The following is a 17,653-nucleotide window of genomic DNA, read 5'->3' as shown; positions in this document are numbered from 1 at the left end:
TTTCTTATAAATGAAGAAAGTTGTTTATGGTTCTTTTGTTGATCAGACCGACAATTAACAGATTTTTAACTATATAATGAATCAGAAAACAAAACATTAAACTTGGGAATGATACACTTAAATTTAATCTGTAATCTGTCTCCACTTCGGTATGAAACTGCAGTGATGTATCAGATCAGTCTGATCAGCTGCAGCGTCCAATCAATAACTGATATCCAATAAGGGGGTGTGTCGGCCGGTAAAAGACGTCCGTGAAGGCCGCTCTCGTGTTTCCTCGCTCCTCAGAGATCCCTCCTCCCTCCTCACTCTTTGGAGCAGAATAAGAGACTTGGGACGGCTGTCAAAGTGGCGCATCAGGAACAACTTCCGGTTCAGGTGAGGAGCGAGGAGACATAAATTAAGAGACTTGAGATGTACCCCATAGATGTATAATAAGAGCTGGACAGGGCGCCGCCGGTCAGCCGTGCAGCCAATTTTTCCCGGTGGCCACTCGTGGTATTGCAGCAAAAAATCCCCCTGCAGCCCAAAAAGGATTTTCCCTATAAACCACCATTGTAAAACAGACGTCTGTAAAACTGTTGACAGGACACCTCGAACTGCAAACAAAGTCAATTATGATTCTTTCCATTATGAACTTTTGATTCATGGGGGTTTTATATTTGTAAAACTTTCCTCAAGATGAGAAAAGCGATTTTAAAAATCCGTGACGTCATCACAATGTAAAGTCTATGGGCTGAGCGGGAGCTCGCGAGCGGGGCCAGCAGGGGAAACACTACTGCACATATTCAGTGAGCCGCACAACGCGGAAGCAAACCGGAAAGCTAGAAACTTCTTTTGGTGTATGCACCAGGCGAGCAATTCCTATAGGACTGAATAGGCACCATTTTTTTTTCTTTTTATTCTTTTATTCTTATAATACATCCATGGAGGAGACATAAATTAAGAGACTTGAGATGTACCCATAGAGAAATGAGAAGAGCCCCAGATATGGTCACTTCTCATTACTTCTGCCTCCAAAAATCCAAAATGGCGACAGTCAAAATGTCAAACTCAAGGCCTCCAAATGTCAGTCCACAAACCAATGAGTGATGTCACGGCGTGTCCATTATTTTATACAGTCTGTGGTTTGTGGTAAGATCAGGGCAGGTTACAGAATCTGACGGATCACCAAATATGGTGTAACCATAGACTGTAAAGAAAATCCGAAAAACACAGTAACACCGGTAGGTCACCAATTGCGCGTGCCAGCTTGTTGACGTTGTGGGGCTATTTTCACGCCGTGGTGGTCCATGAAGCTGGCGGGGTAACATCAGTCTGCCTCTCTCAACAGTAACGTTAACTTTTTTCCACACGTTTTTCGGTAAGTGTTAACACCTTAAATTTTCAGTAACGATACCATGAGACACACTGTTCCAGTTACAAAAAGCTTCAATATCCCTCCCCCCAATTAGCTTCCTGAGTTTCTGGTTTCTGGTTTGAATAAGTAAAAGTAACAAAATAGTGATAAAAAAAATCATATTCTGAAAATGTCATTATAGATGGCATGTCGGTAATTTGTTAGCTGGTAATTTAATGGGCTTATTAACTCCCTCACAATACTTTACTGCTAGCGTTTTATCTAAAAATGTGAATATATTGTCCCACAATGTGTGCACTTGGCTATTGAAAAAACAACCATGTAGGTGTACTACAGTACTGCATGTGCTCCATGAGAGAAGAATTGTGAAACTGTGGAGAGAGGCCTAATTTAAGGAAATTATGTAGTCTGCTCACTTGATCTGATATGAAGCTCTTTTCTAGCCATACAAAAATAGCGTACTTATTCACATGCTTATTATCTTAATATTATGAATTACATATGTACATGTATTTAATCTAATTTACATATTATTTACCTCCAAGTAAGGGTTTGAATATATGAAACGTTCAGAAAAAGTGGATAGTATCACAGTGAGAATTAGTCAAGTAAACAGACCTCCCATTTACTATGACTGTGTCCAAAATCACTCCCTATTTATTATATAATGCACTAAACTGTATTTACTGTATGCCATTTTATTTGAGTGTCCAAATTCTGAGTGTAAATCTGTCCACTGTATACTATACAGCATAGTGCCCTCAAAAAATATATTCCAGTGTCTGTGGCATGCACACTACTTTCTACCAACAATCCCACAATGTAGATGCTAAGATGACTCTAGTGCAACTCTGCAGCTGTCAGTGATGACACGAAATGATGATTAGGAGTGTCCAAAAATCTCAAGTTGCTGCTCACTATTGAGTAAACTATTGAGTGTGATTCATATAGGGAGTAGTGAATGGGTGTTTGCAGGGCTTCAAGTAACGATTATTTTCATTATTGGTTCATCTGTTGATTATTTTCTCGATTAATCAATTAGTCTATGAAAATGGTTTCCATTTCCTTAAGCCTAAGGTGCAGCCTAAAATGCCTTGTTTTGTTCCAACCAGCAGTCCAACACTGTAAGATATTCTGTTTACTATCATAAAAGACTAAATAAACCAAAAAATATTCACATTTAGTAAGCTGGAACCAGAGAAGTTGGGCATTTTTTCTTTTAAGAAATCACTCAAAATGACTGACTGATAATTGATTATCAAAACAATCATAGATTAATTTTCTGTCGATGGACTAATCAATTGATCAACTAATCATTGCAGCGCTAAGTGATTGAGGGAGTGATTTAGGACACAACCTATTTCATAGTATGACACAGCTGTTTATATAATAGGCCGTTTTCACAGGGGACATTTTGACTTGTCATTGTAGGAAAACTACAGGTGTTACTAATAATGACATGGCTCCATTCTATTCAAGTACCCCTGTAAGTCATGTGCAAGTGTGACAGTGAGCCAGCATGCACTGTACCAGACCCCTGATGCCTAAGCAGCTAAATGGAATTCAGCCGTCTTTTTTTTATTTACACCTGTGCTTTTTGTACTGTGACATGTCAAAATGTCTCCTGTTAAAAAAGCCTGTGGATTAGAAAAGGTCATTTACAAAATGTGCAAATCTGCAAACCCAGTCATCTGTTTAATGTCTGTGGTCAAACTTATAAATGCAATTCAGTAATACTTAAGGCACCACCAGTGTTTTTGTGCTATTGCCATTCTTAAATACCTCCTGTCCTTTCAAAGTTTGCCACAGTTTAGAAAGTATGCTTGTCTCGATTAGCTGGTGTGTTGTCAACAAAAGGTGCTATGGAGACAGTTACCCTGCCAATGTGGTCAGTGCAATGAGCAGAGGGGGGGGAAATGGAGTCAGGGCAACAAGACCAATTTGAGAAAACAAAGGGACCAATAGACACAAGTAATAATGGGAGAAGAGAAAGTGTGAATAAGAAGACCGTGAAATGAAAAAAGTTTTTTCCTTTCCAACATTGGCACAGGTTAGTTGCTGGTTGCTGTGTCCTGCTGAGTGTGTTTCTGGCTTTTTTTGAACATTTAATTTAGCCTTTCACAGCTGAAAGTGCACAGAGAGACAGGAAACGTGGGTAGAGAGGGGTATGTGGCTAGAGAGGGGTATAACATGCCACAAAGGTCTGCAGCAGAATCGAACTGCAGAAGTTGTTATGTGGTAAGTGTCTTAACAGGAAGCTAGCGGTGTGCCCTCGTTTCTGCCTTTCTGTGTTTGATCTTGTGCACACTTGTCAGGGATAGTTACACAGTAACACTAGTCTGTACTGTATTTAGGTGTTTATTTTAGGGTAATATGTTTTGTGATTGTGGCAAGTAAATTTCATTTTATCTCACTGGAGTGAACAAATAAAAACTTTGACTAGAAAAGATGTGGTGCTAAAAAAGATGTCAAGGTCAAAGTGTGAATTTCTCATTGTTTCTAAAAGTACAACTTCAGAAAAAGTTGTTTATACCTTATTGGTTTCAAGTCAAAGATATGCATTATTCTCAATAATGTCCCTTAGGTGCTGTTACCAGCTTTGGTTTATTTCATTGTTATGTCTCTTGTGTCTGTTGGTAGGGAGGAAGGTCCTGTTTAAAGAATATTACACGTCCAGGACAAACAAAGTGGGTGAGACCACACAGTTTGTTCTGTTACACTTTGCTGTATTTCTTACCATGCTTGCCATTTGTTTGTTAAGCCAGTTTAATATCTCTATTTGTAGCATTGCTTTTGCATACTATCCTGGGTTTGTTTGTATTAAGCATTGTTTGTCACAGCTACCATCAACATTTTTTGGATCAAGTAAAACATAGACAAGTATTGTTTAGTTATTATTTATCAGTTTAGTCTTGAGTTATGTATTACCTTGTTCTGTTACTTTTACCATACTCACCATGCCTTCCAGGAGATAAAAAGGCGAGTCGCCCAACTACTTCCTGCTTTTAAGTTCTTGCTAACATCACCAGTGATGTCATGGTTTAGACTTAGTATGGGGGGATTTATTGTATTGAGTTAAACGTTTATTTGTTTGATTTATATGTATTTTGGCTTATGTTAGGGAATATGTTAAGTATTGTTAATATGGACAATGTGTACTTACAAGTAACATTGTTGTTTACCTGTTATAGGTGTGGAAGACTGAAACACCACTGAGAGGAATATGATTTTGCCTAGTCAGATTGGAGGGCCTATTTAAGGGGGGACTTTGTTGGTTGTTAAAGACAGATATTATTTCAGGGTCCAACATAACTGATGGACCGAGCCAGTTAAAGTTTATGCAGGGCAAGTTGATTGGCCTGGCCAGTGACAGCCAATCAGAGTCATGGGTAAGTCCCTTTGAAAAACAGTTGTTGTAAGAGACAGCACTTCTCTGTTTTGAGGACAGAGAAGTGCTGTGGGTGGCTTGAGCGTCGGCCTGGTCGAGGAAGCGGTAGCTCACATGCCTGCTAACGTTAACCTGCTAGATTTTGGAGATAACAGAAAATACGTTACTGACAATAGATTGTCACCTAAGCTTGTGTGGTTTTCTGTTGATGTACCTGCTGCAAGTGTAGCTCTGTGTTTCCGTTGCTGCTCTGAATAACTGCGTTGGATTTTGGAAAGTGACCGCGCTTTTTGTCCCAGCTCATATACACTCAGCTAGATTTAAGAGTTTTGTATTACCATCTGTCTGTCTTGCTAGTGGACAGCGAGCTGTGGGGCTGTTTGAAAACACAGCCTATGTCAAACTCAGTGTTTTTGTTCTTTCATTGTTATTTCAAACATAGTGTCTCTGGTCTTGTGCGTTTCATATGCTTTTATAGTTTTGAAAGGGTTACTGAAATGTTATCCCTTGTTGATGTAGTTATACTAATAGTTATAGTCTGAAACTAGTTTTTAAAAGAATCCTAAATGGACTCCTCTTTTACCCAGATTCCCCTCATAGAAGAGGACACTGTTGGCAGCAATGAATAACTCCCTTCATTTATACACCATTCATTTACTGATCCAATATGTGCCTAATTTTATATTTTGCATATTTGTGCAGGGTTTCGGCCAGTGTGTTACAGCCGCTGGCCCACCGGGCCTGAGTTGACCCCCCACCTGGCCTAAGAATCAGGGAATTTAAAAAAAAAAAGTATTTCAAGATGTTTTCTAAACTAAAATGTGTTATAGAAGTAGCTTCTTTAAGGATTAGCTCAGTGTGTAGCGAGTGTGTGATCAAGAGGGAGACAGACGGAGAGAGAGACAGAGACCCAAGCAAAGTTCCTGTGTCTTGCTTGCCACCCAGCCATGGTGCCTTGGTGCCGTGGTGAGGAAATTGACAACACCAGTGTTACCAGTTACACCGAACATTTTACAAGATAAGATATTCGTTGATGACGCTCAATATCTGTAGAGCGCTTACTTCTTCTTCTTTAACGTTAGATTTTTAGTTTAGATCTTCCCCTCACTAAGGACTTAATGATGGTGGGCTTCAGGCTGCTGCCAGCGGGACAACCGCCAACTTAAAACCAGAACCGAAGCAACCCGCTTGCCATCAGGAGAGACAAACACTGAGAGCAGGCTGAGCAGGCAGAAAGCAGAAGAGTTTCTGCCGAAAACAAGCACTGAGACCCGGAGAGACATGAGTGCAACTCTGTGTGTTTACAGCAGAGAGCAGGAGGGAGGACAGATGTCTCACTCCGCTACTCTGTGCTGAGACTCTGCTGCTACTGCAGATGGAGCCGACACTTTCAGTTTATAATTATAGTGTCTGTCATCTGACTAAGTATTGATAAGATGCTTAGTATTTTACAAATTAGTTTTTTTTATTTGATGAATGTGGGCACTGATGTGCGAAAATGAACTAAATGGGTTTCATGTCTATAAAAAAGCGATGGTGGGAGCTTTGGGCAAGTAATGTAACAAGTAACAAGAAGTAATGTGCACTGTGTATCACCGGTAACACCCCCGCTGCCGCCGGGCCTATCAACTTTTCTGGTGGAAACTCTGTTTGTGTAATATATCAACACTACATATCCATAACTAAAGGAAAACAACCAAATCTAATGGGAACTTCACTGTTGTATGCACTATGTATACAATGAATAAATCACCAAAATTATGGAAAAAAGTTATTTTCATTTTTTCGCTGCCGGGCCAGTAAAACTCTGATCTATTGGCCAAGTGGGCCGATGGGGAAAAAATCTTACGTTGGACCCTGGTTTGTGTAGCTGTGTGCATGTAATCATGCCATCAAGTTTGAGTTGTTTTCTTTCCATTATTCTGGAGTTGTTTTTTGTTGAAACTAATCTTATTATAGTCTGTGAACAAGCACAAGTTTGCCTCCTATCACCTTTCTTGACACTCTGGCTAAGCTTCCTCACAATACCCATTCTGAGAACAAGGCCTGTAAAAGCCAAAACAGTCAGAAGATAGCCCCTGCAGAAAGCAAAACAATGCAACATATGCAGAGACATAATAGAGAAAAAATGTGCGTAACCAGAAGCTTCTGTAAAATCTGGAAGATGCATTTTTCACCAGAGGGATGTGTGCAGGGGAGCAAGAAACAGCATCTCCAAATGGCATGACTTGATTTGTGGTTTGTAGTGGCCTAAGCCGTTACTCCCTGGAGGTTTATTTATTTTAATCATACATTTTTTGGGATGTTTACAGCAAAACTTCTATCAGAATCGGAGCATAGTAACTCTGCCAGGTGTGGCAGACATCGAAAAGCTTAGAACTTTTTCTTTATGCAAAGAATTTAGTTAAGGGGTCACTGTCTTGGGTGGCCGGCAAAAATGGTTTTTCAGCTGTTATTGTTTTTGTCTATTGAAAAATGTGTTTTATGTGAAAGAACCATTGTATACATGTATTTATTTTGAAACAATCTGGTACCACTCTCCCTGATTAGTGGATGTGCCTGGAAATTATGGCAACAGCTTAGCTGCCAATCAGTCGTGAGCAGGAAACATATGAGTGAGTGTGGCAGAAATATGAAAGTAATTAAAAGTAAGAAAAGTGAGCAAATCAAATCCTGCTTAGGGCCCTCATTAAGCTAAGGACAGCCCTGCATGCCTTGAAACTCATCTACATAAGACAGAGATGAAACTGACTGTTAGGCAGCGCCTGATAACATTTGTCCATTATAGACTGCAGAGGGCCATCTGTAGCATAACAGCTGATGCAGCTTCATATCATACAAAGACCTCATTACCGCAGTGCTCCTTGTTGTTTTGTGAAGTTTGTTTTAAATTTCCAATCAAATACCAACTATTGAGTAGTCAACATGAATTGTAAAATGTGTTTAGCTGCACACTAAGTAAAAGTAAGTACTATTATAAAAGACATGTTCTTTTGCAATTGATCCATTTATGGGAAAGACTTAAATCACATCCCTCAGTAGAAGCTCATTAATCTATGCCGTGTATGTGCTCCTTGGTTGTATCCCTGCATCGGGAGAAAGGGTGCCTTGGTCAAGTCCAGTCTTTATTAAGATTAATGAACAGCTTGACATTTTTAGTCCTCTGTCTGAATCGATAATTTTAATACTCATGAGGGCCAATGGGGATCTAAGCTTGTGGAACACACATTGTGGCCACAGAGTGCATGTTAAATGTCCAAGTGGTAATCAATGCAAAGAAATTAGCTATTGATCTCTTATAGTTTTGTAATAGGTTATCTATTGGTTTGCTCTTTCGGAAAATTCCAATATCAGTCGGATGGAATTGTGTTGGTAATATCGCTGTGGGGTGTGAGTATGTTTGTGTACACACACATGGTTTCCGTGTGTGTGTTTGTATGCGTGTGCGGGTCACATTCTAATTAGCACAGAGGGCAAATTTTAAATAAACATGTTGAGAGGAATATTGGTGATCTGCATCGGATCCACAGTTCATTACAAATAAGGCTGGGAACTTCAGATTGGTTTTATGCAACCTTAATGCTGACTAGAAGGCCAGTATTAATGTAAACAGCTGTATGAAAACATTTCCACCATTTCACATTTTACTATAGACTATGGGACAAGGTCTTTCATACACAAATGGTGGCAGATGACTCCAGTTCACTTGAACATATAAAAATATATTCTATATTTGTATAGGATGTATATGCAGTATATGGAAACTACTGCTATATATCTTCAGGTCATAAAATCTGAGTCCAAACCTTAGAGAAAACCATTTTCATGCATATCCACAGTTCTGGTTTGTGAATAAAATGTTAAAAAAGTACTATGTTGAAAAAAGTACTAACCAAACATTCCTTACTTTTCTCATGTCACTTAAATACATCTCTCTTGCCTGTGTTTTCAGGACATACAGTGTGAGTTGGATATGGATCTGCTTTGCTGGGGTAGTGGTGAGCTGGGCCAGAATGGACATGGCAGGCCAGGGGAAATCAGTCCAGAGGAGGCCCATCTGAGAGAGTTCACAGTTGCCAGGTTGGGTGGGGTGAAGCTCATGGCATGTGGATCCAGTCACTCCATTGTGGTCACAGGTACAGTTTACAGTCTACTTTTACTGTTTGTTGGACTTTACAATACAATGTGGGTGTCTAAAGGCCATGCTCTATTTCACAATGCAGTTAATGCCTAACTTACTCGAGTATCAAGATATTTGTGTGTGGGTTAGGTTGCAATCAGGTGCAAATAGTGAGAGGGAAGTGCATGTATTTTGCCATTTGTCCAGTATAGAGGAAACATTGTTAAGCAGATTAACTCGTCCATTGGTGCTGCTCATGTTGATGGTTTTTATTCACTAATTGTTCAAATCATTGTTTACCATGATGAAGCCCTTAGTTCATCTCCAGATATAGGATTTTGCTATGATTTGGTAAATGTATTGTTATGGCAGGTTGGTCTTGCAGTATTTGGAAGTTACTGGAACAAGCTGGGATAACCAGTCTGATATACTGTTAATACATTGATGTTCATTTTCTGAAAGCCACAATAATTCAGTGAGGCTTTAAAATGTTTACCGAACAACCAGTTTAGTGAGACATTTGATCAAAGTATGTGTAAGCAGCCAAGCCCATAGCCAAGCCCATTAGCAACCACCATACATACTGTTTGACATTTTGTGGACACGTTTGTCCAAACTACCTTGCAGCATCATGAATGTATGGAGTTCATATACAGGGCCCAGAAAACAGATTCATTTGGTGGCACATTAAAGGGATAATCTATAGGTTTCAAACACATATTAGGTCGTATTCATAGGATTCACACTCAACATGAAGTGTCTTCCTCCCTGCCTATGAGGTAATACTGCCCTACTTATTTGCCAATTTGATAGAAACCCTGAAGACAGGAAGAGAGGAGGCTCCTTTAGTACATTAGCCGGCAGTAGTCATAAATCAGTAGCCTAGCCTAGATAAGTCTTATAGATCACCCCAACACAGGGATCCTATACCTCTACCATCATTACAGGAAAAAAGGTGACATTTTTGATTGATTAAAATGGTGCGGACTTGCTTAGGATAAATCATGTTAAGTGATGTGACATTGCAGTTTCACATATCATATTTCTGTCAAGACAATGATGGTAGAAGGCATTGTCAAGGCATGATATCTGACAACAGCAGACATCTGGGGGGACCGGAAGAGATTTATGGGAAGGTTTTAGTGGTCTGAGGGAGATAAGAGAGAGTAAAAAGTGGTCCTTTTTTGTGCATTGTCACTTTCAGAGTGACTGTAAATTTTACTCCAGTGCTGTTGGGAATTGGAGACATTTACACTTCTTGACAAATTGCCTGCTGTAAAAGTATTTACTGGTCTTGTCCTCCCTTTATTCTTGGCCAGCTTGCAAACACACACCCCCCTTTCAAGAGCACACAGAAATATTTACCCACAGCAAATTTATGTGACACACTTATGTGGCATACCTGAGCTCTAGCCCAAGACATGTCATAATGTTGTCATGTTGAGAGTGCTGGTCTGCTGTTAATGTTTTAATAGAGCAGGTCTTGAGTAGGTCATAATGGTTTTATGTCAGCCACATTGTCTCCAATCACTGGCCATTTGGCCCACTCAGCCCAAGGAAAGACTTGTTTATGGAAAAGTAGCTTGTAAGAGAAATCCATAAGGTGCACACAAGGGTGAAGATGAACTACACATGTGTAATCCACTGAAACACACATACACTATCACACACACACATACACAGACTGAGATTAACTGTTAACTGATTAAAGGTTTTCACCCCAAGGAACATTAAATGATCCACTGTAAACGAGACTGGCCTTAGGGCTTATTGTCATGGCAAATTTGTACATGTGTGAATATTGGCTTTATGTTTAGTATGGAGTTTTTATTTGTGTTTAGATTGTGGATAATTGCTGGCAACATTTATAATTTTTATTATTTTGAATTTAAAAAAAATAATAATTTGGCCCATTTACAATGGGACTTATTTTGATAAATGCAGTGTAATGATAAATTTATTGTAGTTTGAGTGTAATTTATAGACTCCAATTGTCAGTTATTTTGTATAATAATACATGGATCCTGCCCTCAGATAAGAGCAGAGAAATGATTTTCTTGTGTAAACATAGTCTCATCTGTTAACTTGTTTTGTCCATGTTCAAATATTACTCCACATTTTAGAAAAACATTATAAATTAATGCCACTGGGTGGCACTGTGAGACTGCCAATAAGAATGAAAAGGAGAGTGGAGTGGGAGGGGGTAGCGAGAGAAGGGAGGCCCACACTTACCTCACACTCAGACAGAGCTATAATTTACTAATAGTGCAGGAGCCGCCATTGCTGTTATCTTTTAATAGATTTGTACGGGGGAAAGCAGGTGCCTGTTGTTAATGTGTCCAATTGCCCAAGTTGACTACTGAATTTAGGGCATCTATCACTGTCGTCGGTGGTGACACCCTGTCGCTCTACTTCACGTGGCGGGCCGGCCGGGCTGGGCTGGTAACAGATGAGGCTTCTCTCTCCTCCAGACGCCCACAGTCACACAGAGACGACCGCCATACGTGCTTGCACATGCATACACACACACAAAAACACACAGTTATACCACATTTTTAGAGGGCAAACTACACTCATACCCGCTATGACAGGAAATGCATATATATTGTATATAATCATTAAATTATGGTAGAAGACTACCCTAAAAATTGATATCCAAAGAATTTAGTGCGATAAGTGCTATGTTGGACAGAGAAAAATGCCAGTAAAAAATAATCTCTGTAAACTTTGCCCCCCGTTGCTTTGAATTCTTGACCTTCCAGCTGCACCCTTGAGCTTAGCCGGGGGCACCACGTTGCTTGCAGGTTTGCCCTCCGCCCTGAAAAACACCCTGTGCAGCTGTGTTTCTTTAGACCCGGGCTGAGAGTTGGAGGGTATACAGAGGTGCCTGCTAATACCTTGTTAGGGCTGTTTCAGTTGCTGGGTCTCAGTGAGGTCAGTGTCAGTACTGCTTTAGTTCAAGGCCCTTGATCTGCTGGATGTTGGATGAAGCCAAGGACTCATGTGCTGGCCGTTTGTGACCTACTGTGATTTTCTACAGGCCTCACTCACTCTGAGTCCATGGACAGTGTTAGAAGTCAGATGTCATTGGTCAGAATTTATTACTTTGATTTAGCTGTTTGAATGTTATAAGCAAAATAATTGTTTGTATATAATGCTTTATATCTTAAAGCAGTTACTTTTTAGATTGTACAGTTTTGGGATTGCATATTTGTGACAGGAGTTTGACAGTAAGTCAGTATGATGTCCAAAAAACCTGACTGAAGACTGCTCTTCTGTTTTCTATTCTTTTTTCTTTATTTCCCCTTCCCTGTTTGTTCTTCACCTCTCTTTCCATATGAGTTATGAACCTTGGTTAGGCCTTGGTGTCAGGTGTTAAACAGCATATGAGGGCTATGACCCAGCTTCCTAACCCTCTCTGACATCTCTCTTAACATAAAACAGAGCCTCGCTCTTACAGTAATTGTAACCATCATGTTTCTTTTCCACTGTTTTCCAGTGTTTCCTTCTCCATGCTGTTGATAAGCTTTGCATCATTTATGAGTTAAACATTCCTCAGGTACTCCTCTCATTCCTCAGCTGTGATCACAAGCTTTTCCTCAACTTAAAACAATCCAAAAAAAAAGTTGTAGTAATGTAATGACATCATGCACCTGTTGGTAATAAAGTACACAGTCTGGATTTTTTAAGTGCATAATATTATTCCATTTGTCAGTAGAAGCAAGTATTGATACATCCTCTATTCTTCAGTGTATCATAAAAATCCCTCCACAAACAGACAGACACACACTATATATCTGTCTATTCATTTTAATGATGTCCATTAAAATAGATTACTTCAGACATAGTTTTCTCTGAATTACACGGTCCTGAAATCCAATACCTTTCTAGAAAAAAATGAAATCCCCTAAAGAAACAGGAATGGACAATTGACCTGCCATCTATCCGGTCCTTATTGGCATTCAGGGCACAGTTACATCTCTGTAGAATCAAAGAGATAGAAAGAGTAAGATAGATAGAGAGAGAGAGAGAGACAGATGGAGACACAGACAGACAGTCACATTGGCAGAAAAAAATCCTGAAGGTGCACACATGACTTTCAAATCAGCAGTCATGGCCAGGATCTGCCTTAAGGATAGGGTTCATGCAGACTCAAGTGGCTACTTCTGTAAATGTATAATCCACTTGGACTGTCAGGAGGCTGTGTTGTTAATATGGAGACCTATTTTCTCAGTTTTTGTTTCTTCCTGTCTTTCTTTCAAGTCGTCTTTGCTTGTAGGAAAATACACATTTACTTATGTATTTGTTTGTCTCTTTTAATGTTTGTCAAAGAGTGCAATACTCAGAATAATTCTAGGAAAGTATTGGCCATCCCCCTGCATGACAACTCCAATATGTCTGCTGTGGACCCAGCACTGAGGGGAGCTTTGGTAATAATTTGCCGTTTAGCTGTGTTGATGTTTTTCTACAATTTCCCAGTTGGCAAAGGTGAAGGAGCGGAAAAAGGGGGAAAATAACCCCTGTCCTTGCCTCTCGCCCTCTCTCTCATTCACTGTTCTTTCTCTCTTTCTTTCTATCTCGCTCTCCCCCTTGATCTCAGTGCTAATTTGGTTGAGCAGGTTGAGCGTTCAGTTTTGCACTCAGTTGCTTTTTAAGGTTAATCGTAGGACAGAAGTGTTTATGTTGCTGTAATATGGGCTTTACTCTCTCTCAGCGAAGCATGGAGCGCTTGAAATATGTAGTTCACCATTCCACTGCCCCCCCCTCCTCCCACCACCCCCTAAAAAAGACAAAAGTTATGCAGAACAAAAGATGGGGGAAAGTCTTGCCAATTAGCAGCTAATGAGACAAGCTTGTGAGGATATCCAAATCCTAAACGTGTTAACGTTTACGACTACCCCCATCTCTCGACTCCTTCAACTTGCGCCTCCCCCCATCTGCCCTTGCACCCAGCCTCTTGTAAGGCGGCGAGGGCACCTCTGAGGCCCTCTGTGTGATTATTCACACATGGCCGTGGCCCTGGTGCTTTGAGCTGTGAATAAGTGAAGAAGAAAGAAATGCCTTACGTATGGCTAATGTAGAAATGCTCAACTGACACATGGCCAAGGCTCTTATTTTTTTTTATTTTGTATTTCATTTTTTTGTTTTTACCTCCCTTCCACACCACACACACACACACCAACTCTACCGTGTCTTCTATAGATATAGAGATCGATCCAATGAGGCGCTCTGTCCCTCGCCATCCGTTCTCAATTTTCTTTAGTATAGTAAAGCCAGGAATTGGGTGGGTAGGTTGTGGTTGGGAGGCTGGTGAGGGAAACACATTTGATAAGTGAAAAATAATATGCCAAGAGAAAAACCAGTCATCCCAGTTGCCTTTGACATGCTTTTTATCAGAGATGTCTGTTTTGGAAGTGAAAATAAAATCTGCTTTTGTAATAGAGATCTTTGGACAGCCTTGAATGAATCGCCACTACTCCTTTCCGGCCTCATTTTCTCCAGAGCGTGTATTGGGAGTGAGTTTGGAATCTCTGTGGGGAAAATCAAATGTGAGTTGGCCTGGAAGTGTTGCAGTAAACAGTTGAGAAAAAGCAAACACAGGCCAGATCAGGGAATATCATGCAGAGTAATGTTTGGACTAAAAAGAAGAAATGTGTAATGGAACAGCACAAATTCCACTCTCCAAAGGGACTTCTAATTGATTCTGTGCTTCATTACTAGTTTTCTCAGGGAGAAATGGACAGCTCACTTTATTATGAAAACAGAGCAATAGACATTTAAATGGATGCCATGGTGATTATTGCGATACAGTTCTTACAGCATTTGGCAGCAGATGAATTGCTTTAGCTTTTTCTTAAATTGTTTTATTTTTCCATGAAGGTAGCAGGGAGTAGCAGTTTGAATAAAACCTTAACCCTGACTGAAACAATTAAATGAAAAGCAGAGAATTGAAAGAGAGAGGTTTGGGAGCACAAAATAATTCAGGGATCCACTTGATATGTTATTTGTCGGGGGCAGTACATTTGTGCATGTTAACTAACTGTGCCACTGGACTTGGCCTGCTCGTAATAGAGTTCCAGTGCAAACATTTTCTCTCAGGGATTTCTATTATTAATTCTGTCTGAACACATCCATAAATGAATAATGAAATAAATAATGAAAACGTTATTACTTTTGGCAGCTGGGTCATTTCTCGTTTCCTGCTTTTTCCTCCGCTTGTTTCCTACTAATTAACTTTCCAAGGAGTTGTCCTCCTTTTCACAAAATGAATTTCATCAGTATGGTGGGCCACTGAAAGTGTGGGTACACTGTCTCATGAAAAGACAACAACCACAACAGCACACAAGTTCCATACTGGTTGCTTGTCATTTAAAGGAAATAAACTAAATATTGTTTTGTAAATTGCATACAGCTGGCACAAAGTTATTTAGTTTTGTCATAACAGGTGGATCTAAATATAGAGATAAAGTTGTAACCAGTCTTTTACATATTTAACTAAGAAAAAGATTAAAACTTGGGATTGTAGCAAAACCTACCTAATGCTCGTATTACTGACCACTAAACCTCGGGATAACACGTTACGGGCTTGCTTCTTACAATTAAGTGTGGGAGCGAGCACTTCTAGCGATATCTTATTTGGTAAATCAAGATTCCTCCCCCAGCTCCGCCGCCACTCATCTCCCTTCTTTCTGATGCCTGCCCTATGCCCTGCACCATGCTGTTAAAGGCTTGTGTGTTGGGGCAGAGGCTTGACGATAAGTAGCCCTCATTTACTATGGATCTTAAAGAGGGCAGTAAACCTAGAGCCTCAGTAGTAGTCCCCCCATCCCTCTGGCATTACTATATAGATGACCGTTCTCTCTCCTCATTAGAGTCGTTGCAAATTCTTTCAAACTGCTCCTTCCTTTTCTGTGCGTTTTACTGTTAATTAGTTTGCTTTGTAAGGTTAGACGTGCGGACGGAGCAACTTTGGGAGTGTTTGGCTGCCATCTGTGTGCATACGGCTCTAACTATGTACAGATGGTGTGTGCATACAGACAGGTTGCTTCTTGTGGGGAAAAAAGCACAAGAGACGGTTTTGGTTATTTTAACAAGATTTATGGCCATTCTCACAGGTAACTGTTTGAGCTGTAATGATGATTGTTAGTCAGCTGTCAAAAATGGATAATTTAAGGCAAGAGTAAGAAAGAGAAGCGAATGTATATTTCCTTATTTCCTCATCCTTGAGGATAAATCCTTTAGATAAACCTGTGAATTCTTCAAAAAAGTTGCTTTGTTAAATTTCTAACTCTGAAACATATTGAACCAATTGTGTTGCGGCTACTTCAGAAGAGCTCTCATAATTTGGCCAAGTTAAAATACCATTAGCCACTCAGTGAACCAGTGAACCAGGTAAGTAGAGAGAAAGGCAGAGATTGCCAAATAATTGGTTGACAAGGTCACAAAATTAGCAAACATAATCAAATAAGGAGCTGACTGAATAATTTATGGTTTTGATTCCCAGCACAGAAATGCTATATTTAAGTCCCCCTAAAATTTAAAAATTTGAATTTTACATAAAGTACAAGAAAAGAAACACAAACACATTAGATTCTCGTTGTTTTTAAATTATACAACCAGTTCCAGGTTGCACTAAAATGTAGCTTTTAATATGGCATACTTATTACAGTTTTTTTGTGCCTTCTTGGCCTGCCTGCAAGGTGCCTCTTGCTGGTGGGAAACCTGCCCTTGTCAGTCGCAGTTCAGTGGCTAATGCTTTCTACTGGGCATTGTGAATGACCCTCCCACAATTAAAAAAGGGTTAGCAAAATTATTGTTGGCCTCCTGCCACATACTTTATGTGACTTAGCAGTGGTCAGAGACAGATTGTGGGCCCAGAGTCCCTAAAACGTGACTTTTTCTATCAGCCCAGCTCTCTGAAATTGCCCGGTGTAATTAGCAAATTGAAGGAAATTTAGGGAGAAGGAAGTCTTGCTGTAGATGAAGAACAGAACACAGACTCAGTGTATGATTCTTGACGACGATAACTCATTCTAATGCAGTGAACACCTTCATTGTTCACAAAGTTGAACCTTTTGCTTGCATTTTTTTTCACCGATACAAAAGAGAGAAAGAGCTCGAGACAACCTCTATTATTCTATGTCTATTTACATGTTTAAAATTTTCATTAATAGTACTGGTCAGAATTGTTGTAGTGTGGAATTTCTGGTTCTGCATTTGTTTTCACCAGTCTGCTCAATCAGTGCTTTTTGGCAGTATATCAGCATACATGCTTGAGAAGGGCAAAAATGTTTGCCCTTATGTATTCAGAGTGAGTTAGAGATGGATGTGAGAAGAGAACATTATACTAGACACGAGCAAAAGACGAGCATTTTCACAGGAATGTCACAGTTTTGTCAAACACCATCGAATAAAGGTTTATTAACGATTATAATTTGCTGTGCTGACACCTTTTTCATGATGAAATGGAGTGTTGAAGCTGGGTTTAGAGGTACTGCAGTGTGGTGTCAGCGCTTATGGAGTCAGTTAGAAGAGAATCTGTCATTTCATTAGATTTGCAACAACATTATTCATTATCATGTATTGACGCATGTAACTTGGTGAGACAGGTCACAAATAACATATATAGATGTTTATGCAATTCAGTGCTTTCCTTGCACAATTGTTCAAAAATTAGAAAGGTGTGACATTTAAGATTGCAAGATGCAGTACATCTACATGTACAAATGTTCTTTTCTTAATACTCACCTTGATTGAATCCATAAACACAAACTTTGGTTTAAGATGT

The 17,653-nt window shown here is 39.8% G+C and overlaps 1 protein-coding gene across 7 annotated transcripts in view; it reads left to right on the top strand.

Moving 5' to 3' along the window:
- The window catches only part of LOC122994588 (probable E3 ubiquitin-protein ligase HERC2), a 335,049-nt gene that overhangs the window by 2,133 nt on the left and 315,263 nt on the right, over nt 1–17,653 (top strand). For 4 of the 7 annotated variants that reach the window (XM_044369372.1, XM_044369339.1, XM_044369379.1 and 1 more), the window contains exons 2-4: nt 3,998–4,044; nt 4,549–4,617; nt 8,698–8,881. In XM_044369372.1, the coding sequence (XP_044225307.1) occupies nt 8,719–8,881 (163 nt within the window). In that variant the 5' untranslated portion in view covers nt 3,998–4,044; nt 4,549–4,617; nt 8,698–8,718. Of the gene's footprint in view, nt 1–3,997; nt 4,045–4,548; nt 4,618–8,694; nt 8,882–17,653 lie in introns of all 7 variants that reach the window. The other 3 variants (XM_044369354.1, XM_044369347.1, XM_044369363.1) reach the window with 3 other exon arrangements.

The sequence above is a fragment of the Thunnus albacares genome, chromosome 2 (genome assembly GCF_914725855.1).
Source record: "Thunnus albacares chromosome 2, fThuAlb1.1, whole genome shotgun sequence".
In the NCBI taxonomy this organism is placed as follows: Eukaryota; Metazoa; Chordata; class Actinopteri; order Scombriformes; family Scombridae; genus Thunnus; species Thunnus albacares.
The sequence above is the reverse complement of the archived record's forward strand: the minus strand, read 5'-3'. Positions and strand labels throughout refer to the sequence as shown.